This window comes from Apodemus sylvaticus, chromosome 9, assembly GCF_947179515.1.
Source record: "Apodemus sylvaticus chromosome 9, mApoSyl1.1, whole genome shotgun sequence".
Lineage (NCBI taxonomy): Eukaryota > Metazoa > Chordata > Mammalia > Rodentia > Muridae > Apodemus > Apodemus sylvaticus.
Window position 1 is genome coordinate 34,772,472 of NC_067480.1, and position 22,979 is coordinate 34,795,450.

The following is a 22,979-nucleotide window of genomic DNA, read 5'->3' on the forward strand; positions in this document are numbered from 1 at the left end:
GATATTGGTGGCCCAAGTAGAACTGTTGCATTTTGCTGTTAAGAGGATGTAAAATGATATAGACAGGAAAGTATTTTGGTGGTTTCTTGAAACCTGAAACACCATCTAGTTGTTTCAACCTGGTGATCACACAACAGTTTTTGTGCAGATTCAGTGTTATTTATAGTAGCAACATACCGCATAGCCTTTCTATGAAGGGCATGCATTCCTTATGAGGAATGGACTCCTGATAACATAAATGAGTCCACGCATGCTAAGAGAAAGAAGCCATACATAAACGACTACATATGGTCCTATTGATGCAGAAGAAGAGGAGATAGTGGGGCTGGTGAGGTGACTGGCTAGAAGCGCTGACTGCATTTGCTGAGGCCCTGGCTTTGATTCCCACTATTTGATGGCGCACAGCTTGGGATCCAGTACCTTCTGACCTGCTGGGGTGCCAGGGACACACATGATCAATATTTCAGTCTTTAAACAGGAGCAGGCTGAGTGGAAGCTAGCCAGGCACACGGTGGCTCCTGCACTGGACGAGAGGCTCAGTGGCTCAGGAGGGGGATGCTGCTGAGAGTCCTCCTGTGCTGACCGCTGTGCTTCTGGTATTTATTGATGAGGCATTGTATTATTGACTGACTCTTCCACTTTACCAAAAAGGAGAGTAATGACCTGAGAAGACATAATAACTGCCTTAAGCTAAGTAGAACCTCTTGTTTAAAGCATTCGACCCGACTGTAACTCTAAAGTTCTGTCTGGTTATGTTACTAGGATTTTTGAGTAACTTAATATATATTTCTATGGACCAAATGCCCTTCTCCAGTCTAGTTAGTTGAGTGATGGTTCTTACAAGTGAGGTCTTCGGAGGCAGGCAGGGCTAGATGAGGTTATGAGGATGAATGAAGCCTCCCTGCTGGGGTCAGTGGCTTTCCAGAAGAGACACCAGAAAGCTTGCTTTGCCGTTCCAGTGTGGAGATGACAAAGATGCCCTGTGGATACAAGGCCAGATGGTGGCCACCTACAAACCAGAAGAGCCCTTGTGATTAAATCTACTTTCTCGCACCTCAGTTTTGGACCTTTATTCTCCACAATAGGGAGAAATAAACTTGCGTTTTCTGAGCCACTATGCCTGTACTATCTTGGCAGGCCTGGGCAGGTGCAAAAATAAAGTGGAGACTGGCGTGTGTAACCAAATCCAGGGTGTCTACACCTCCGGGAACACCAGCAGCTCCTGAAGGTACCTGCCAGAGGTTGCTGGGGGGAGCATGGCCTCGGATAAAAAGAGGAACTAAATAACCTTGCTGACCAGAAGGAAAAGTGCCTCCCCCTCTCCCCCACGGGCTGAGTGTCTGTGATTGACTGTGTGAGTTCAGATCCTCTGCTTGGCTTTGAATTTCCAATGGGCAGAAAGGATGGCTGTGGACGTGGGCCACCAGACTTGGTTGAATTAGCATCTCCAGCAAGGGGCTGAGAGAGCTGTGTCTAGCCAAGCAAAGCCCCGTGCTCTTTTTTTTTATTTTTTATTTATTTATTTATTTATTTATTTTTGTCTCTCTCATGACTGCTTCAGTGCTCTGAGTCAAGGGTTTTTCTCTCAGCATTGCCTTTCACTGCCATTCACTTCTGTTTAAGGAAGCCAGGCTAGGACTAGGGCATGGCTACGTGATAGAAAACATTCAAAACAGCTCAGTTAGCAAATATGAGGAGGCAGGGCTCAGCTGAGAGGGGGATCAGAGGCCTTCATGCAAATGAGCCCTTTCAGAAGGGGGGACAGTAAGTATACAATGTGCCTTTTTGATGCCACACTTGGTGGCAAAGGAACTTACATTCCAGAAGCTGCCACTTTGTCACGAGGGAGGATGCTATACTAGCCTTTCAAACAAGCCCTTCCTAAGCCAAGGAGAAGGAGATTTTGCTGGAGGCAAGCCGGGGTAAACTACTCACTGGGATCTGGGCAGATAGGGAGTGCACGGCTAGACAGAGATGGGTAGGTCAGTCAGAGATCTCAACCATGAGTTGGGCTGCTCATTTACAGCAGGGGCACTTGGGGTCGTCTGAAGCAGGACAAGCAGACAGGTACCCCACAAACTGCTGTAGGAAGCTTGCTCAGGTGGGGAGAACTCTCCAGTATATGGGTCACTAGAGCTCAGGGCTAGGGTCTGTATAGGGTGTAATGGATGCCTTTCATCTTCTGGACCCTTCAACAGCTTTTTATCAACATTGAACTGAGATGGGTTAAGATGGTCTGGGTTTGGTGGGCTCTGCATAATTTGTTCCCTCAGGGCCACCCATATGGTTTCCAGGCGACGAAGCTGCAGACCGGAGACCCCCTCCTCTCTTAGCACGTTATGAACTCCTCTTAGGTATGAGTATTAAGGCGGCAGCAGGTTGCCACCCCACCCTCCGTGAAGAGACCTGTTACCAAAAGGTTTGGCTTTCTTTGAACACCTTCACTGGGAAGAATCTGGCTTTGTCCCAACCCAGGGGATCCTGATGTCACAGTAAAAGCAAGGCCGGCAGATGTGTTAAGTGGAAAAAGCGGCCCCGGCCGGAACTCCTAGTGCGCCACCATTGCGTTTCTTGTTTGTTTTTGCATGCCACATAGACAGGCGTGGAGAAGGAAGAGGAATTTCTCTGGCTTCATATAGCCGCCATGTCTCATGTGGCTGTGGTTTTTAAGAATTTAGCATTCTATTCATGGCCCACATTCACCCCCTGTCTTAGTATGCATGTAAGTATGCGAGTCTGCACTACAGGTGTGCTCCACGTCAAGAGAACAGCGGATGTGTAGTAAGACCAAACTAATTTATTAAAGTCTTATGTTTGTGAGGAAGGAAGAATTGCCATATGACTTTGGAACAGCAAAGCACACAAGTTTCCAGTACAAGCTAGGGGCTGAGCAGATGGCTTGCTGGCTAAGGGGTTGCTGTGAAAGCCAGAGGACCTGAACATGACTTCTCAGGACCAGTGTGAAAGTGGGGCATGATGTCACGTGTGTCTGATCCCAGTACTAGGGGGCAGAGACAGGAAGATCCAAGGGGATCTTCTGTCTGTCTTGGCAGTCCTGTCAAAATAGTGAGCTTCAGGCTAAGTGGGAGACTTTCTCAAACAGAGTGGAGAGCAATGGAAGATGCGTCAGAAGCCCATTATACACACTCATACAAGCAAAATCATCACACGTGGCTTGGAGGAGAACCCTGTCTAAAATGAAATGTGTTAGGCTTAGGTCAGTGTAACCTTGTGCTGGAGAAATAGATCCATTCACCAGAGAGACCAGAAACCTCGTTCACAGCTAAATTGTTTCTGAGGACTAATTTGAGGAACTGAGTGGAGACACCCAAGGAATATGGTGTGTACAAGGGACACAGGTTCATGTTTTCTAACTAGGAGACCTGGGAGCAAGTGGTTCAGAGGTGCAGGGGTGAAGGTATCCAGTATCCAGGGCACACTGAAATATTTGAGTCAGGATGACAAGAGCCTGCGAGAACACCATATCCATCACCCAGTTCTCACATGGTGATCGTGCAGGTTTGTTCTGGCTTCTCCCTGTAAGAGCCGGAGGGGGTGTCTCTGTCCATCTGGTCCCTACATGTGGAACATCTTCCTGTTCCTTTCTCATCCCACTGCCTGGGCAACCTGGCTCTGCTCCAAGCCTGGCCCCTGCAATGCTCTCTATAGAGCCTGGACTTGCTCTTGTCCTCATGCCCAAATTAATCCTTGTCCTGCTGCCTCCCATGGCCTGGTCTTTTCTGCACAACCTTGACTTCAGATCTGACTTAAAATTCTCTGAGCCTATGTCTTCTCTGACCTGGGAGAACGCCACAGAAAAGACTGGAACTTTTACATCGCTTAGGTGCCTAGCGTGTGAGTGCCGAGTATACCGTTCATAGTGTAGATGCGGCCTTAAGTGACTCTGTAACTGGTTAATCTAAGAGCAATCTTCTTTGAATTGCTAATTCAAAGAGCAAATCAAGGTGCCTGAAGACAGACAGAGCATTACATACAGTCAGGCAAGTTAGACTCAGGGAAAGTGTTCAAGCGGCTCCGCCACCAGGGAGGGTGGTTAGCTATGAAGACATTTTAGTTCTCTTCACTCTAGGCTAACCTGGATGACAGACTGAGACCCTGTCACGAAAAAGGAAAAAAAAAATCCACAGAAACAAAACATTAGATTTTAAAGCATTTAATAATCAGACTCAAACAAAAAAAAGGATTTTATTTTAAAAAAGAATAAATTTACACACACTGCATAAGCAAGACAGTTGAAGGCTTCCAAAATAGAAACCTGAAACATATGGTCTGAAATACCACATGCTGGGATTATCCCCGGAAGATGAGTTGTGTATTTAGGCAAGAAAACCCCAAGTTACCAGGCGCAGTGTGGAATGGTTTTAGTGGCTGCCATGAAAGGGTGTTAGTTTAAGGGTCTTGCTTATGTCTTTTCCCACCATATGGGACAAGTCTGGGCAAAAATGACCCAAAACGGGCAGCTGTGTAGAAAGCCGGTTCTAGATTGACGCCTTAGTTCAGCGTAGTAGCAAGATGGGAAAAGGATGTATCCTTTTTCCCCGATTCCCAGAGGAGCCGAAAAGCTGTGGTGTCTAGGTGGGCCAGGGCTAGACTTAACACATTGTGGTGACCAGGCCAGGCCAGAGCAAGAGGGCCTTTGGACTAAGACAAGCTAAGCCAGCAGGGGGCACTCTCTCTCCAGAGAGAAGTTGCCAACATGTTTTTGAAAGGAGACCCAAGAGAGAATTTACTAGAGTGCAGTGCTGCCCAGTAAGAAGTGAACACAGTGAATTGGGAAGGCTCACCAGGGGCAAAACATGATCATTTAAAACCAATGCCGTAGGAATCCAAAACTAACCTTGGCATCTTCAATGAATATTTTCCCCCTTCATTTGCTGTTATCAAGTCCATCCAAGAGTCATGACAAATTCTCAGGCCACAGTTTAATGTTGTGTGGCTAATATATTCATCCTCCATCTACATTATGTAAACACAGCCTTGCATGCATTCGATCAGTTGTTAACTTCCCTGTCCTTGGGCCTTAGGCTTCCTCGTCACCACACCCACCGCTGTGAGATACACACAATACACACAGCCCTGTGGAAGAGGCTGAGCTTCGTCCTCAGGCTTCAGACGAACCAACTACAGTCACCCTGTGTGGATACTAACCAGCATTACAAGCTCTAGTCTGGTAGCTTGGGCATTGGGGGAGAAACAGCAGAAAGTGGCCCATCGACAGCCATCTGCTGGGGACGCTGGGCATGAGCACACCTGCAGACCTGGACTTGCAGCTCCCCAGCCATGGAGCTGAGATACTGTCAGCAAAAGCAGGCAAGTGCGGGGCTGTTTCCTTTCCTGTTCTTAACTATGATTAAATAAGAGACGGATTGTTAAGTTAAAAATGGGCATTTTTCTGAATAATTGTTCTTTTTGTTCGTTTCCAAGACAGGGTTTCTCTGTGTAGCCCTGGCTGTCCTGGAACTCACTCTGTAGACCAGGCTGGCCTCAAATTCAGAGATCCGCCTGCCTCTGATTCCCAAGTTCTGGGATTAAAACCATGTGCCAAGAATTATTCTTCAGAAACTAAAACACTATATTCAAAGAACATCATTCCAACGTAGGCCATGGGATATACTTAAAATTAGAGCAAATGTTGCCTTTGGTGTTCACACTGAATGCAAGAGTTGGAACCTCAGTAGCTTTTAAGGGTGTGTGTGTGTATGTGTGTGTGTGTGTGTGTAATTTGTCCAATATGTGTGTATAGTGAAACACTGGCTTACTGACACCATCCCTCAAAAAATCAACAACTACCAGTTACACCAACCCTTTCGACATGTCATTGCATCTGATCTGTATTCTGAAACTCCAAGTGCAGGGAAAGAGGTCTCTGCTGTGGGCATCATGAATACCTTCTTAGATCTAAGGAGCTAAGGAGGGCCACTCTAGGTTTAACAGGTGTTCCAGTTAACTGGCTTATTTTCTCAAAATAGACTGCAGTTTTTCTTGCACTAAAATCCTTCAGATCTAAACATCTTAAAGTTCTTAACTGAAAATCTTAAAACTGCTAAGAGGTCAGAAGAGCGGGGAAGACTTGAGAGGGAGCCCCTGGTTCTGCCCAGCAGGTGAATAATTGAAAACATTTATACAAAGTGGCAGAGCACTGTTGAGATAAAGTCACAGGGATGAGGCAAAGTCAGGGCTGCCTAACTTGGTCAGGCTTCCAGAGGATGACACTCATCCATTCTTGTGCTGATCCAGGGCCTTGTAGGCTTGGCAGGAGAGCGCAGGAGGGGTCTCAGCGTGGCCTCGTTTCTACCCGTGAGAGGCTGGCAGCCGTCATGTGTTGCTTACACTGGTGTAGAAACTGAATCCCTGGACGCTGCAGAGTATATGCAAGGGAGACCGGTGTCTTGCTTCAGCAACAGTGCCTGGAGGAGATGGGCTGGGTACATAAAGCAAGCTCTTCAGGTGGCCTTGTGGCTCTACTGTCTTCAGGCTCCTCACGGGAAACTTTATTCTAGAATAGTCCCGCCACCCACTCAGTCACAGTCCAGTCTGATCCCAGCACAAGAAGTCACTCTGTCCAAGGAGTTGCGATTTTCCATGGTGCCACCCTTACTCCCAGACCAAACTCCAGTTAGGGGATTGAGACTCGGCATTAGGCAAGGCTATAACTGAAAAGAACTATCCTGCCTTCATATTACCTCAAGTCTCCTGGGTCTTGGTGGGGCTTGCAGCCATTCTAAGTTGGGCTACAACTCCTGTCCACCCAAGACCATGTCCTAAGTCCATGTAACAGAAAGGGGAGGGGTGGTCTTGTGGACCTCAGCTGTGGTTTGAGCCTGGCGTCCTTACAGATGAATCACACGGCTGGTTACCACAGCAGTAGTATCTATGTTACATCAGCGAAACGAAACTAAGACTTAGGGTTTTCTTAAACAGGAGGCATTAGATTACCTGAATCAACAGTGTTCTCCATTTTGCATCTCGCACGAGCGGACTAGTTCAAACTGTCTTGGGCTCAGAGCAATCCCAGAAACCTGTGCAACATTGGCACAAAGGTTGTGGCACAGATGCCAACAGAGGTGTAGGTGACAAACTTGTAAGGGACTTCAATCTCCAGTCTTCGCCTGGCCTCCTTGTTCCTAGTAACTACCTTAAACCAGGAGAATAATACTTGCAGGGAGAGGTTTTGCACCAGCTGACGAACCAAGAGGATTAACATGATCCCCACCATAAATTTGGTCAGCCCTAAAACCAGCATGTCAGTGGTAAGGGGTGGGATGTTCTGAAGCACAGGAAGAGATGGGGTGGGCTTGGACACCAGCTGGAAGAAGTGGTTGATCCAGAATCCTAGGGTGACTCCAGCCCCGGCAGCCACGATGGTGGTGGTGTCCGCCCTGGTCGGGCTGTAGTAGTCAGACACAGGGTAATTGTAGCACAAGATGAACGGGACGACAATGACACACACAGGGAAGAGGGGGCTGGCGGAGTCCAGGGAGTCGATGAGGGTCCAGGCCGGGTAGGTCAGGGCAATGAGGACTGCAGTGATCAGAACGCCACCCAGGACATCCTGCCGGGAGAGAAAAGAAAATGGCTGCTTAGCACTGGGAATGCAATCTCTGCACGGCTTTACCTTCTAGTATGCATTCAAAGAAAGGATAGATCTAAGAATTCAAGCGAGGATAGGAAATACTATCCACAGTCACCGTGCTATGGGTGTCACATACTCTCTCACAAGAACATTTCTGTATTTCAAGAATAAATTCTGAATTTCTGAGTAGAGTGGTTGATAGTTTTGTGTTCATTTAACCATATTTTGCTATTTTGTGACACCTTAGGTCACAAGAATTGTCATAGTATTCACAGAGGTGGCACCACCCTTTCTTGGCAGATAGTGTGAAGGCTCTAAACTCTTTACTGCATAAAAATAAAAAACCTGAATAGTAAACATTACCAGATGAATGACCCATTAAGTCCTTAAACCCACTTCACTAGTATAAGTACCGCAGGAGAAATGCCTCTCTTCCCAGATGGTCCTAGGTTATGTCACGAACCATTAAAACCAGGCAGCATAGACACTCTCCTCTGATCCAGAGTGCGGCCGAAGCAAGGTCAAAATCCTTAGCACGTTCCAGGAGTTTCTCACTGCTTTCCTACAGAACTCAAATGGATGTCTGCTTGCTTTTTGAAATTTTAAAAAAATTTTCTTTTCTTTTTTTCTTTTCTTTTCTTCTTTTCTTTTCCTTTCTTTCCTTCTTTCTTTCCTTCTTTCCTTCTTTCCTTCTTTCCTTCCTTCCTTCCTTCCTTCCTTCCTTCCTTCCTTCCTTCCTTCCTTCCTTCCTTCCTTCTTTCTTTCTTTCTTTCTTTCTTTCTTTCTTTCTTTCTTTCTTTCTTTCTTTCTTTCTTTCTTTCTTTCTTTCTTTCTTTCTTTTTTTTTGGAGCCGGGCATTGTGGCTTATACCTTTGATCCCAGCACTTGGGAGGCATGCAGGCAGATCTCTGTGAGTTCTAGGCTAGCCTGATCTACACAGTGAGTTACTGGAGCATGGGCAACTTCCCACATATGAATTTAAAAAAAAAAAAAACAACTCACTAATAACCATTAAAGGCTTCCTGGGGAGAGGCGGGGCCTCCTGAGCCCCTCCCCGTTCCCTGATAGGCTGTTTATGAGCTCAGTCCTGTGTAGGTCTTATGCTGGTTGCTTCTGCTGCAATAAGTTCTTGAGTGCAAGGCTATGTCCAAAACATCTCCTCACACACGGCGCTCCCCCTGTCCTCTGGCTCAGTCATTCTTTCTGCTCTCTCTCCTACAATGTTCCCTGAGCCGTGGAGGGGGTGGAGCAGATGTCCTGTTTAGTGTTGTGCACTCATTTCCAGTACAGACAGTTATTTCCCGGACTCTGACCCGTTCTGAGCCTCTGCCCACTTAACTGCTGCCCGCTGCAAACAGAAGCTTCTCTGGTCAAGGCTTGCCTTTTGTTAAAAGCATGGAGTACAGTTTTATATTCCTTTTAGCTATAGCGTGCTCCAGCCATCTCTACCTGGCAAGTTCTTCCAGCTGGTCTCTAAGGCTCGGCACTCTGCCTCTCTCACACACTGTCACGTATCTCCACCGTGATCTCCCTCCCCACCGGGTGCAAGGTGAAGAGTGTACTTCACATACTTCCCTTGTTTTGGCTTTGCTGTGATGAGATACTTTCCTCTGGGCTCATTGAAAGTGTCTGGCCAGAAAGCTAAGGTTGAGCTAAGGTTGCTGATGTATTTGCAGTCTTTCTCAAGGCGTCTGAACTAGAATAGAGCAGACAGTCGACTGCAGAGTCAGGAGGCTGGGGTGCTGGCTACCCATTGTTTCAAAGGATAAGTAAGAATTCACCCTGGTTCCTTCTGTATTCTTTTGTAATTACGGTTACCAAAGTCCCTAACATCTGGTTGGAATAGTCTTTATAAATGAATTATGTTCATCTTCAAACCAAACTAAATTATTTTCATCCACAGCCCCAGCATTTGAGGCAAAACTAATTGTAGCCAACATGGCTGAAGTTGGAGCCCCCCTCCCCAGCCATACATTTGGATTTTAATCCATGAAAAGTGATACTATGATAAAGGTATGTAGGTATTTTTATAAGAAAAACACTTGAGTCATAACTAGTGAGATTTCCAAGTTGGGAACTGTAAATTTCTTATAACAATTTTTTTGTAAATACTTCTAAATAAAAGAGCTATAAATGCTCTAAGTTTTATTTTTAAATAACTTTTCTTGAGACAAGGTCTTATTCTGTAGCTCAGGCTGGCCCTAGCACTAGTCCCAAAACAAAACAAATAAAAAACAAACAAAACCTCAACAAAAACAAAAACCTTCAAAAACATTTCCAGAGATGAAGATAGTTAAATTACAAAGCATGCAGCATTACATAAACACTTAGACCTATGACTCTACTCAAGGATGTTGAATGAAACCGAAGAGAGTAAAATTGTTCACGAAAGTTCCTGTCACCTCAGTCCTGGGGAGACTGCTCAGTGGTGGGGTGCTTGTCTAACATGCAGGAACCCTCAGCATCAGCATGGACTAAAACTAGGACACAGGGCCATGCACCTGTTATCCCGGAACTCAGGGCATCGGAGGCAGGAGGGTCAAAAGTTCAAGGTCACCTCCAGCCACAGAGTGAGTCTGATGACAGCTTAGAATACAGGAGACTTGGTCTCAGGAAGGAAGGAAGGATTAGTTTACCCTTGGAAATAGTTCTTGGGCTATTTCAGTTTATGCAACTAAGACCGAAGGTAACGTGTTCCACTAGAAAAAAACCCGAAAATGCAAGCAAGAAAAATTAGCCTAAAGAAAGGGGCCAGCATCACAGCGAGACTCTGAAAAAAAAAATAAGGCATGAGTTGAACATGTCCTGCGGCTCACACACAAAATGAACTGAGGAAGCACAGCCGCTTCCTTATTCAATAATAGAAGACGAAGATTTTCCATTTGAAAAGACACATGTCTGGAAATCTCATGTCCCTCCCCATGGCTTCGAAGTTAGCAGTAAGTGAGATGTAATGAACATAATACAGTCTAATCTTAAGCAGACAGACAGACACACACACACACACAGAGACACAGACACACACACACACAGACACGCAAACTCATGCATGCACGCATGGGTAAAATATCAGAAAGGAATAAAATGGGCTTTCTGAATGGGAATATTACAGACAATTTCTATCTTTTTGTATGCTCTACTGACTCACTGCCATAGTTTCCTAAATTTTATGCAGTTAATACCTCTGCCTTTTTTTTCTATCAATACAGTACTTCTTTATTTAGAGACACTGCTTTCTGAATGTAGCCAGAGATGACCCTGAACTCCTAATCCTCCTGCCTCCGCCTACAGAGTGCCAGCCTGGCTAAGTACATGGCTATGCCCAGTTTAGTGTTTTTACATTAATAAAAATACCATTAGGCTCTTCACGGCAGCCACGCTATGGAATCAGCCTCGGTATCTGTCAGCAGATGAACAGATAAAGACAATGTGTTCTGTGTATACAGTGCAGGATCATCCAGCCGAAGGGCAGACATAAATCATGTCATTTCAGGACAATAAGTGGGAGTCGATGTCACTGCATTGAGCAATAGAAGCCAGATGCAGAAAGCCATGTAGATGTGAGTAGCACAAACCAGGTGACCCGAAAGTGAAGAAGGACTCCTCTGAGGAAAGGAACGTCAGTGCAAAGTTTAGTGACGACGTCTATTAGCACACGACACTGCATTCTTATCATTAGCCAAACAGAAAGGACTTGTTCGGTTTTGGTGAGCATCTCTGGAAAGTCGTACAGTGTGCCCTTACCGCTCGTCTACATTGGTGAGTTCTGACCCTCCATCCCTGTGTGGTTTCCTGGGACAAATTTGCATCCTATCCCCTAGCATCTCCCCTGAAGAACACTATTGAGGGGTCAGGGCTGCCCAGGTTGTCTGGCTAGGAAGAGGGGCAGAGTCAGACACTCTTTCAGCCTGGCAAAGAATGCTTTCAGGTCCCTGGCCCGTTGAGGCACGTAGGCCTGGGAACTCTGGCTCAGGCGTCTTCCCCTCTGCCAGATCCCCTGCTGAGAACATGAAGGGCCTGCTCCAAGCCCTGAGGGTCTCAGGGAGTGAGCTGAAGCCAGGAACCCAGGCAAAGCCAAGATGCACACACAGACTGCTCTGAATGTCACCACACGGATGACGACCCAAGTCAGACCTGGCCTTCCTCTTGTTCCGGAGTAACAAGGGTAGCCACTGGAAATCTGTCAGTGTCAACTCCTGACCATCTTGGAGTATGCTTTCCTGTGCTAGCATGAGTTTAATTTGATTTCTCAGAATAATAAAAACAGGCTTCAATAATGGCTTTGGCAAGCGGGAAGGCCACAGTGCTCATGAATATGCATATTAGTGATTTCAGAAAGAAACCCGGGTGTTATGTAGTTAGTATTTGTATGGGGAAGAAAAGTGAACATATATGCTCAAAAGTATTAATTTTCAATAATCATACATCAGTGTCTACAGACAAGCCAGGTGCCACACCTGGGCCTGTTACCACTAGCACTCAGGAGCCTGGGGCAGGGGAATTGCAAACTCCAGGTCAGCCTGAACTACAGAGTGAGAATCTGTCTCAGAGGTCAGTGCAGCACAAGTACTGGGGATCAGATCACTGGAACCCAGGTAAATGCCAGGTGGGTGTGGTGGCCCACCTTTAATCCCAAACAGGGAGTCTCTGAGACAGACTGGCTTGGTTAGCTGAATTGGGAAGCTCTGGATTCAACCAGAGACCCTGCCTCTGTAAATAAAGTGGAGGGTAATCAAGGGGGAAACACCCGGCGTGTCAACCTGTGGCCCCATGCCACATACACATGGGTGTGCTGCACATGTGCACCACACGCATGTGTGCCCAGACCTGTGCAGACACCATACAGGAAATAAAAATCAGGAAAGAAACAGAGCTCGATCAGAAGCAGGCAGCCAAGCAGCACGCAGGCTCCACGGCCCAAGTCGTGAACAGTGGGATCTGCTGCCGTGGGATCAAGAGTGGGTTCTCGGCCACTCTGTTGTCCCCTTTGTGTGCCATGGGTGTCCTTGAAGCCACTCTACGTGGCCTAGGATCGTTACACATCTAGGACTAGGAAACCAGCAAGCATGTCACTCTGTAGCTACAAAGAGAGGCTTGAAAAGACCTTCTGAAAACTCACCGATGCTGGGAAGGAGACACACGGGGCCGAAAAGAGGACACCAGCCTTCCTCGGGGCCATAGGTTTAGAGCAAAGGGAGACTATTTAAAGAGTCAAGAGAAGTCGCGTTGATAGTTTTGACAAGGGATGGATTTCTGTGGGTGTATTAAAATATTACAAAGTATGGACATATTTTGCAGGGCAGAATAGCAAGTGCTCCCCTCTCCCCCAAAATTAATAAATTATAAAAGCTGAAGTGTTCATGACGGCCCATGCCTGTAATCCTGTGGCGCCGGGGAGGCGGAGGCAGGAGAACCAAGCAGCGCGAGGTGAGACGCCTGGCCACAGTGATTCAGGACTGAGCTACATGAAATCCTGTCTCAAGAATGTGGATGTGAGACAAAGCCTCATTTTGATGTTGCACAAGGACAAAGGTCACCTGAAGGTCACAGGAGGGAGAACTTCGCTTACCTCACTGTTTAGTGGATCAAGGCTCAGACTTGTCTGAACAACTCAGAATCCTGTCTCCAAAAAAAAAAAATTTTTTTTTTTGGTTTCAAAAAATGATTTTTAGTTGTGATGGAAGAAAAGTAAAAAGAAATTCATTTTATTCACCTAATATATTTAATATACTGAACATATTATCTCAACAGATAAGCAACCAAAAAAAAAACTGTCAATAGCATTAAACTTTCTCACAGTACTATCCTCAGAATTTTCCCTGAAGGGACAAGCTATCTAGTTGGGTTTTGTCTTATTAAAAGGCAAATGATTTCTGTTCACTGAAAATGATTCTGCCTGGATAAAGAAACTGTGGCACACTTATATAATGTAATGGCACTCAGTCATTTAAAAAATGAAGTTGTGAAATTCACAGGTAAATGGATAGGGCTAGAGAAACCATCCTGAGTGAGGTAACCCAGGTGCAGAAAGACAAACACAATACATGTTTGCTTATATGTAGATATTAACTGTTAAGTCAAAGATAACCAAGTTACAATCCATAGAACCACAGAGGTTAGGTATAGAGTAAGGGACTAGGGGGCAGATAGATCTCCCTAGGAAAGGGAAATAGAATTGATAGTTAAAGATGCATGGGGTGGGGGAACTGGAACCAGAGGATCAAGTCGGGAGAGGACAGGAGGAGGGAGGGAATACAGGGAGAGACAGCTAAAATCAGAGGCCATTTGAGACACGGTCTAGGAACCTAGTCCAGTGGAATCCCTAAAATATATTCATATATGAAGGCAACGTAAACAAAATTGCCAAATAATGGGTGAGCCGGAGCCCCAGGTGAATATATCTTGTCACTGAATGAAGCCCCCAGTCCTGGGATTGGGTTACATCTAATTGAGTTGTTGAACAAAGGGAACATGGCAAACCCCCACACAACTCCAGTTCTTACCCTAGGACTATAGGCTGCTCTCCACAAACTGATGGCAAGGCTCCATTGCTGAAACCCGCACCCACACAACTCACTGAACATGGGGAAGTCGAGGCTGCTGCCTACAGAGAGCCTTCACTCCTACGTGCTAGTGTCTTAGGTACAGGAAGGCACCCTGCACCCTACCAAAGGATGGGTAAAGCCACAAAAGTGTTGATCTATGCAACAACGGTGCAGACGCATCCTTCTGCAGCTGATGGTGACCACTGCAGACTCACGGTCAAATGCTATGCAGACATTGAGAGAGCCTCGAACTCAGCCCTAAATGCGATGTCTCCCTCTGTCGAATCCCTCCTCTTGTGGCTCAGGGAACCCTGCACAAGGGAGGCAGAAAGAGGGGATGGAGCACCCCAGGAAACAAGGCCCTTTAAATAAACCAACATGAGCAAAGTTCTTATCTTCTCACAGAGACGGAGGCAGCATCCACAGGTCTGCACTAGATGGGGTCCTAGAGCTGAAAGGAAAAGCAGACAGTGCCCCCCCAACCCTAGCCCAGAAGCTAGGTTATCTGCAACTGACAACCACTTGCAGGGAGTCTCACTGTGGAAACAAACTCCTCTTAAGGGTGGGTTGCATGCTCAGCGCTATACAGACAACACCAAGCAAGCTAAACAGTATCGATGGCGGTGGTTCCTTGTCTCATAATGTTGTATCTGGGCTCCCCCTTTCCAAATTTTGTCTGATATATGTGTGTGTGTGTGTTTGTATTGTAGATATATGATTTATATATATTGTCTGATTTGGATGTATATGTATATATGTATATGTGTGTATATATGAATATAAAAAGAGTATATGTATAAAGAGAGAATATATGCATATACATATATGCAAACATATAAATACACATATATATTCTTCTCTCTTTTTACCCTACTGGCCCCTTGCATATATTCTATGGCTTCTAGTTTAGTGTTTTGATGGGATCGCTGAGTATGTGAACAAGTGGGTCTCTGTGTCTATATCTGCTTCTTGGGCCTTTTCTTGGGCTGTCTTCCTTCCGTGGTTTTGTTTTCTCCAATTCTGATGTTTTAGTTGTGAAGTTGTGATTTTATCTGATTATAATTTATGATTACTCCTTTCATGAGGCCTGTCTATTTCCTAATGAGAGACAGAAAGGGGGTGGGATCCAGACGGGAGGGAGGAGGGGAGAAGGGGAGGAGGGGAGGAGCTGGGAGGAGCTGGGAGGATCAAATGGAGGGAAAACCTTAGATACATTATGTGAGAAAAAATAAATTCTCAATAAAAGAAAAAATAATAATTTTTTAAGAAATAAAATTATTCTGCCAAAGATCAGAACATGTTGCCTTTGTGACTCTATCGGATGCGGAATCCATTTCATGTATAGCCCAGCAGCCTTAATGTGCTCAGTACACTTCTGAGAAGATCTATTGATTCCTTCATTAAAGCTTGCTGGCAAAATCATGATTCAATGAATTGAGTAAAGCCTTGGACCCAGGGCTGGTGAGATGGCTCAGCTATTCAGAGCATTGGGCGCTCTTGCAGAGGACCCAGGCTCAGTTCCCAGTGCCCACATGGCAGCTCTCAACCATTTGTAACTTCAATTTTGGGGACCTGATGTCCTCTTCTAGCCTCCACAGTTCCAGGGACAGACATGGTGCACACACATACAGGCAAGCCGATATTCTACACATACAATAAAAATAGACATTCATAAAAAGGCCTTTAGTATATGTTAATTTTGTACTTAGAAGACATAATTTGGAAAGATTAAAAAAGATACTCTAGTAAGTAGATGATTATTTGATGCTGTTCAGATGAAACAGTTATAGGTAAAACTGTCTGATGATTATGTTCAAATAGGATATATTCAAATAGAGTACATTCAAACAGAATCTATTTTTATTTATATATGATCTTTAATTACTTATTTTGTGTCCGTATGTGTGTGTGTGTGTGTGTGTGCGCACATGTGGGTACCAACAGAAGAGGATGTTGGGTTTCTGAGGCTGGCATTACAGGTGGTATGAACCACCCAACATGCACTCTGGAAACCCAACCTGGGTTCTCTGCAAGAGCGGAGCTCAGTCTTGAGTGCTGTGCCATCTCTCTGGGCCTCTCGCTTTAACCTTAGCGATAGGGTGTCTCACCGACCCCAAGCTTGCTGCTCCAGCCAGACCATCTGGCTGGCCAACCTTTGGGATTCTGCTCCCTCTGCCTCATCAGCACTGGGCTCATGGCTACCTGTGCTACTGTCCTGGCTTCTGTGGGCACTAGCAATCCAAACTCAGGCCTCCGTGCTTACTACATACAGCGCATATTTTACCCTCTCAGTCACCTCTCCAACCCAGTATGTTTCTTTTAAATAGTACTAGTACACTACAAAGTAAGATAAACATTACATTTCTTAGGGACATTATATAATCAGGTTTATTATAGCTTTGTATGCTTTCAATATTAACTAGGAATATATTGGGGCCCTGCATCTATTTCTAAATTTTATCCATACCTAGCTCTACTTAGAAAATCATCACTTGCTTCTCTTGCCTCCACAGAGTCGAACAAGTCCCAGCAGTTGCTGTTCACGAACCACACCAAACTCCCCACCCCAAATTCCCGTGTGTATGAAGAGTCTATCTGTGACAAATGGCAGGGCTCGGCAGGCCAGGAGGATTATGACAGCAGCTCAGACATGTTTCCAGGAGGGTTTTATCATCATCTCTGACAACTGCTGAGGAGCTCAGTGAGATTGGCAGGTGGAGGGGCAGGCCGAGCTGCTGGGAGACACAAAAGACACCGTCAGACCCTTAAGTGAGCTTTCTTGAGCCTGGGTGGGCAGCAGGGTCTCTGAGTAACCAGAGAACAGAGCAGAGTCGTGTTCCATGCGATGTAGGTATCCGACAGGCCCGTGCAGGCTGTGTGTAATCAGCATTGTCACTGTCTTGTCAGGGGTTGTGATGTGTATGGACTGCTTTCAAACTGCACCTCACAATAAGAACCCCACAGGGAAGCTCTTGAATGCAACTTCCCATGACGCAGGGTCCAGGTGGGACCTGACTGCATGTCTAATAAACTCTCAGAGGACGTTGAGGGACAAGGAGTACACTGGTGAGTGACCAAGTCTACCTCAATTTGCTAGACCACAGAGGCCAGCACAGGGCCGTGTGTACGCAGCGTGGCGGGGCCTCCCACTTTCTTTGGTGAAGCACATATGATAGTAAAAGCTTCAGAATGCACTGAAAAAGTCATCTTTGGATGTGAAGTTCTGCTATGGGGAACTTGTGCACACAAAGGGGAATCTGTGGATTTGTGACAGCCCCGGGCGTCACAACTGTTCACACCTGGAGGGAGAGGAAGTCTGTCTTTGTCCTTCCTCCAAGCTCCAGGGGAATACTGGTTTATGCCCTGGATGTTGGGTCTGTGGGCAAAAGCTAAGCTCCCCAAGGAAGAACTGTGCAGATCTCCCTCCACTGGAAAGACAGACCCTTGGCATCTTGCTTTTCAGAGTGTCGAGAAGATGTATATATATGGCCACCCTCCATCTGTGGTGAGCCTGGACATCTCAATCACAGAGAGGTCTCATCATTTGGAAGAACAGGACTTCCCTCACAAAGTTGCGGTGGATTATCCAATGGGGTAGCTAATTCTCGTAAGAGCAATTAGAGCAGTGATTATCAACCTTCCTAAGGCTGCAGTCCTTTAATAGTTCTTCATGTTGTGGTGACTTTCACGTCCACAAGAAGACATGGAATGCCCCTCCCCATTCCCAGCTGTTCTGTCATCCCGTTGATTAAATGAGATGTAGCTGGAATGTCCTGAGGACCTCCTGTGAGGTGTCCCTCCCTCCTGAGAACTGGTTTTGGGAGCTGTCTCAGTGGGTAAAGTACAAGAACCTGAGCTCAGATCCTGAACCCTCAGAAAAAGCTCAGCATGGTCATGAGTGCTGCAGTCCTAGTGCTGGGGAGGGGGAGACAGCATGTGGGGGATGGAGGAAGGGGGAGAGGAGAGGGAGGAGGGAGGAAAAGGAAGGGAGGAAGGAGGGAGGAGAGCAGAGGGAGGAGAGAGGGGGAGGGAGGGGAAAGGGAGGAGGGAGGGAGGAGAAGAGAGAAAGGAGGGAAGAGGAGGGATGGAGGAAGGCAGAGGAAGGAGGGAGGGGGAGAGAGAGAGAGAGAGAGAGAGAGAGAGAGAGAGAGAGAGAGAGAGAGAGAGAGAATTGTTTTCCCAGACAGCTAAAATTATTATTCCCTATACATCACTCCAAGGTCACTAAACCTGCCACCCTCTACTCTTAGAGATTTACACATGGGCCTCTATGCTGCACAGTATTTGCTACCAAATGACATTTTCTGTTTTATTTCTTACAAGATAAAGATTGTAAGATTGTTTCACTAACAAGTGAACATAAAACTACACTGAAAAAGAAAGTACTCTGTGACCTGATGAGCTCAGCCACGTAGCTGAATATTTCCTAGTCTGACTCAATAAATTGCAAAGAAGTAATTGGAAAAAAAAAAAACCCAACCTAGATTAAGAGCTGGTAATCTGTCGATACTGGTAGCCATCCAGTGACCATTTAAAGGGAGCCAATGCCTGGAACCCTGCTGAGAACTAGGACGAAGGTGATGGCAAGGACAAGCAAAGAAAAAGGACTGCTATCCTCAAAGGATTCGCAGCCCAGTGGGTCGCAGGCTGCCCGATCCAAGCGCATGCTTACACCACAGTCTGCACGGTCTCCTAACAAGATGCTGACAGGAATCAGGTTCAGTACAGACTCAAATCATCAGTGGCTCCTAACTGCTGAGCCATCTCTGGCCCCTCTTTTATTATGTTCCAAACATCCCTGAAAATACAAATGAACTGACAATATTCCCTGGATATTTAAATTTCTTCTTGGGAGAACCGTCTGTTCTTGCTAACCGGTCCAAGTGGCCTTTGAGGTGTCATGAAGAAGATTGGAAGCTTCTTCCTGAGGCAGACAAAGAGGTCTCTCTCTCTCTCTCTCTCTCTCTCTCTCTCTCTCTCTCTCTCTCTCTCTCTCTCTTAAATTATAGTTATCAGTATGTAGTTCTGGCTGGCCTCTGATCTAACAGAGCTCCGCCTGCCTCTGCCTCTGGAGTGTATGTTTTAAAGGCTTGTGCCACTGCACTGGCTTATTCTTGACATACGATGTCGTAATGGCATCGAACTGCTGATCATTAACACTTGAGAGGCTGGCTGGCTGGCTCAGCAGTTAAGAGCATTTGCTACTCTTCCAAAGGACCCAAGTTAGGTTCACAGGACTCATGTCAGGTGGCTTATAACAACCTCTGTCTCTAGCTTCAGGGGATACAAGACCCTCTTCTGGCCTCTGGAGGCATCTGCACACATGTAGCAATACACACACACACACACACATTGGGACTGGCGAGATCACTCATCACTTTAGAGCCTGCCTGTAATCTTCTTTTACAGCACCCAAGTTTGGTCCCTAGCATCCACGTGGGTGACTCAGAACTACCCATAATTCCAGTCCCAGGGATCCATGGACTCTGGCACCTTCACTCGCACACACCTCCTTCCCAACATGTATAATAAAAATAATTTTTTTGAAAAAGTCTCAAGCCATTTTGAGATTCTCCTAAAGAGTGTCTGACCTCTGAAATGGTGTGAACTGTGTTGACATTTGTCCTCAAACTGGGTGTGGTGTAATCCCAGCCTTTTCAGGGTTAACAAGCAGGATTGTGAGGCACTGCTGCTCAGAAAAGAAGAGAGTTTGTGGTTAGACCTGATGTGGTTTACACACGGGCCTTATTGTCGGGTCTCAGGAGTTAGCTGAAGATCCAGCCCCGGTGCTTGTAGTTTATCCTTTCATCCCTCCAATGTGACAAACCAGCACTGATTTATGGTGCGAGTTCAGTGTAACACATTTCAGCATTCGTTCCTTGACCGTCCCAGCAACCGGGGGAGCACCACAGCACAAGCTGGTGCACATATTTTCCCAGAGAGCTGAACAAGTGAATCCTTTTTTATTTTAATTCTATCCATAGAGGAAAAGGCGCACTAATCTTTTTGTAACAGTTAACTTTACAAAAATCCAAGGTTGGTGCGGCTTCCATTGGAGAGGCCCGTGGGTTTAAGAGAAGTTCCTGCTTCCAGCACCATACACAATCCTAAAGGGTGTGTCCAATGTGAGAACAAACAACGCTTGAACGTCCGAGTCTGAGAAGAGCCCAGCCGATCCCTTCTTCTTTCTTTCCCAGTAACTGGGACTCACCTAATCACCAGACAAACCATACAGAAGTGCTAGATCCCAATCCACGCCAAACATGGGTTTTTACATTTTATTTGGGGACACTAGGGACATTTTTCAGTATGACTTACAAGCAATGCAGGGCCTAAGAGGTACGAACTGCTTCCCAATAGTTGCCTCAGAGGCTTGTCCCAGCAGCCTTAGGCTAGCTCCAGTTGGAAGCCAACTCTCAGCCAGCCATGAGGTCGGAGAGCCCCACTCCCCACCTTCCACGCTGGGCTCTCGCCCGTCTTCTTCCTGGGGTCAAGGCCCTGCCAGGAGCCTGCTCGTCCCACATATACTGAACAGACAATTGTGACATAGTTGTGGCTTTGGAAACAGTATTGAAAAAAAAACCCATAAAAAATAATAGTTTGTCTATGTTTGCTGTTAGGGTTACATACCACGGATGGTTTTTGCTGGAAATTGTGCTAAATGCTAACTTTTGTTTCTCCGATGCACAAGTATAAAATGTCTTCAATTTACCTTCCCACCATCCCCCAACAATGGCTGACTTGATATCTCCTGATTACTGAATATATATTTTTTGTCCTAATGAAAGAAAATACAAATAACCCTAAACTTTATAAACAACAGAGAATGAGGTACCATGACTAGTTACTACTTTTGAGACCAGAAATAATTCTCTATTTTTACATGAGGATAAAAATATTTGTCTCCCAGGTAAAGTGGGACAACACACTACCTACCAACATGGTGACAGAGGCTCAGAAATGCAACCAAAGTCCTTTTTCATCTCACAGACTTATCTAACGGTATAACAGAGAGTTGGGCTCAGTGGCATCTGATTTACGCTGTAATTGGGTCTTTCCTAGTATTAAGTGAGGCACTTTAAAGTAAGTTCTTTCTTTTTTTTATAAGTGGTTTCAAACGACATGAAAAACACACCCAGAATACCAGAGCCAGTACACAGCTCCTATGGTCTGCAGATAATCTAATATTTGACAATCCTTTTCAACATCCTCCAACTCCCAACCAAAACTAAAATGTTACTTGGGGGTGGGGTGGGGTGGGGAGAAGTAAACAAATAAAACCTAATATCTACATAATTACCCACAGATCAAACAGCTTGAGGACAATTTCAAACAGCAGCACTTTGGCTAGGTCGAGTCAAAATAAGGGACTGTCCACCACTGGTTCACAGTTCTCACGTTTGCTGATCCACCACCAACAATGCCAGGTTGGTTTTACAGTTAAAACACTGGATGCTGCTTCATCGATCAGTGGGTTTAAACTGGTCCTGCACAGTTGCATCATTTGGGGCATCACAGATAATATAGTGTGGCCAGCCTTCCACACAAGCACAGATACTGTGCTGTGTTTTTTTTCTGGGCCTTTGACAGAGCAGGAAAACGCCACACTGGACTTTGCCCCCTTCTGATAACTAAGGGTTCTTTACTTGAGAACTACCCCTGCCTAGGCATGACGGCTCTAACCCTGACCCTACTGCCAAGGGTTAGCTCTGCCTAAAGAGGCTGGCTCCTGGGCCAGCTGCCCTGATCACAGATAGCCCCTGGCCTGGTGATACAGTGGAGGGAGGCACTGTTCAACAAGAAAAATGTTTCCTGAAACTCTCCTTTCAGGAGAGGAAGTGAAGCAACCTAAGCCCAGAATTCTCAGGCTCTGACTTCAGGGTAAAGAATACTCAGACAGCATGAAGCCACTGTGTAGAGATGATGGAAGGGAAAGGGTAGGAGCTTTTGCAAGGCTCAGATGTCAAGCCTCTCTCCCAGTGACGACTGGTGCCTCCTTGCTTCTGTGGTTACAAAAGTCGATGTATTTTCTTTAGGCTTAAACTGGGTTGAAGAGGTATCTGCATTGGGCATTCGTGACCAGGCAGATGGTGATCAGATGTTGTTTGACCTCACTGGGTTCACTCCTGTCTCTGTCCTGAGCACTACTTTATAGCCCGTAGGATCCCATCTCCTCATTTGGACCCCATCCCACAGCCAAAGGAATGTTGGGTCCAACCCAAATCTCACCTACATATGTCTAAGTTTTGATCCAAGAGCTTCTAAGAGATGGGACACATGGAGAGTGACATTATAAAGACCCTCCTTACGGCCACCTGCTTCTGGTCCTGGAGGTTCAGCTGAGTGAAGTAGTTGTCTATGAACTACCCCAGACACTTCAAAGATTTATTTATTTATTATATGTGTGAGTACACTGTAGCTGTCTTCAAACACTCCAGAAGAGGGAGTCAGATCTCGTTACAGATGGTTGTAAGCCACCATGTGGTTGCTGGGATTTGAACTCAGGACCTTCGGAAGAGCAGTTAGTGCTCTTAACTGCTGAGCCATCTCACCAGCCCCCCCCCCCTTTTTTTTTGTTTTGTTTTGTTTTGTTTTTAGTTTGGATTTGATTTTTTCGAGACAGGGTTTCTCTGTATAGCCCTGGCTATCCTGGAACTCAGTCTGTAGACGAGGCTGGCTTCGAACTCAGAAGTCCACCTGCCTCTGCCTCCCAGAGTGCTGGGATTAGAGGCGTGCGCCACCACCGCCCGGCACCCCCCAGACACTTCAAGACATCTCCTCTCCTCACCCTTTCTTTCCATCCCTTCCTCCCTGGCTTCAGTCTTGCTATAAGTGATTTA

At 46.0% G+C, this 22,979-nt stretch overlaps 1 protein-coding gene across 1 annotated transcript in view; it reads right to left on the bottom strand.

Moving 5' to 3' along the window:
* Nucleotides 1-7,021: 7,021 nt before the first annotated feature.
* The window catches only part of Sgpp2 (sphingosine-1-phosphate phosphatase 2), a 104,195-nt gene continuing 88,237 nt past the window's right edge, over nucleotides 7,022-22,979 (bottom strand). Inside the window, exon 5 of the mRNA XM_052193721.1 lies at nucleotides 7,022-7,573. Within this exon, the coding sequence (XP_052049681.1) occupies nucleotides 7,022-7,573 (552 nt within the window). The remainder of the gene's footprint in view (nucleotides 7,574-22,979) is intronic.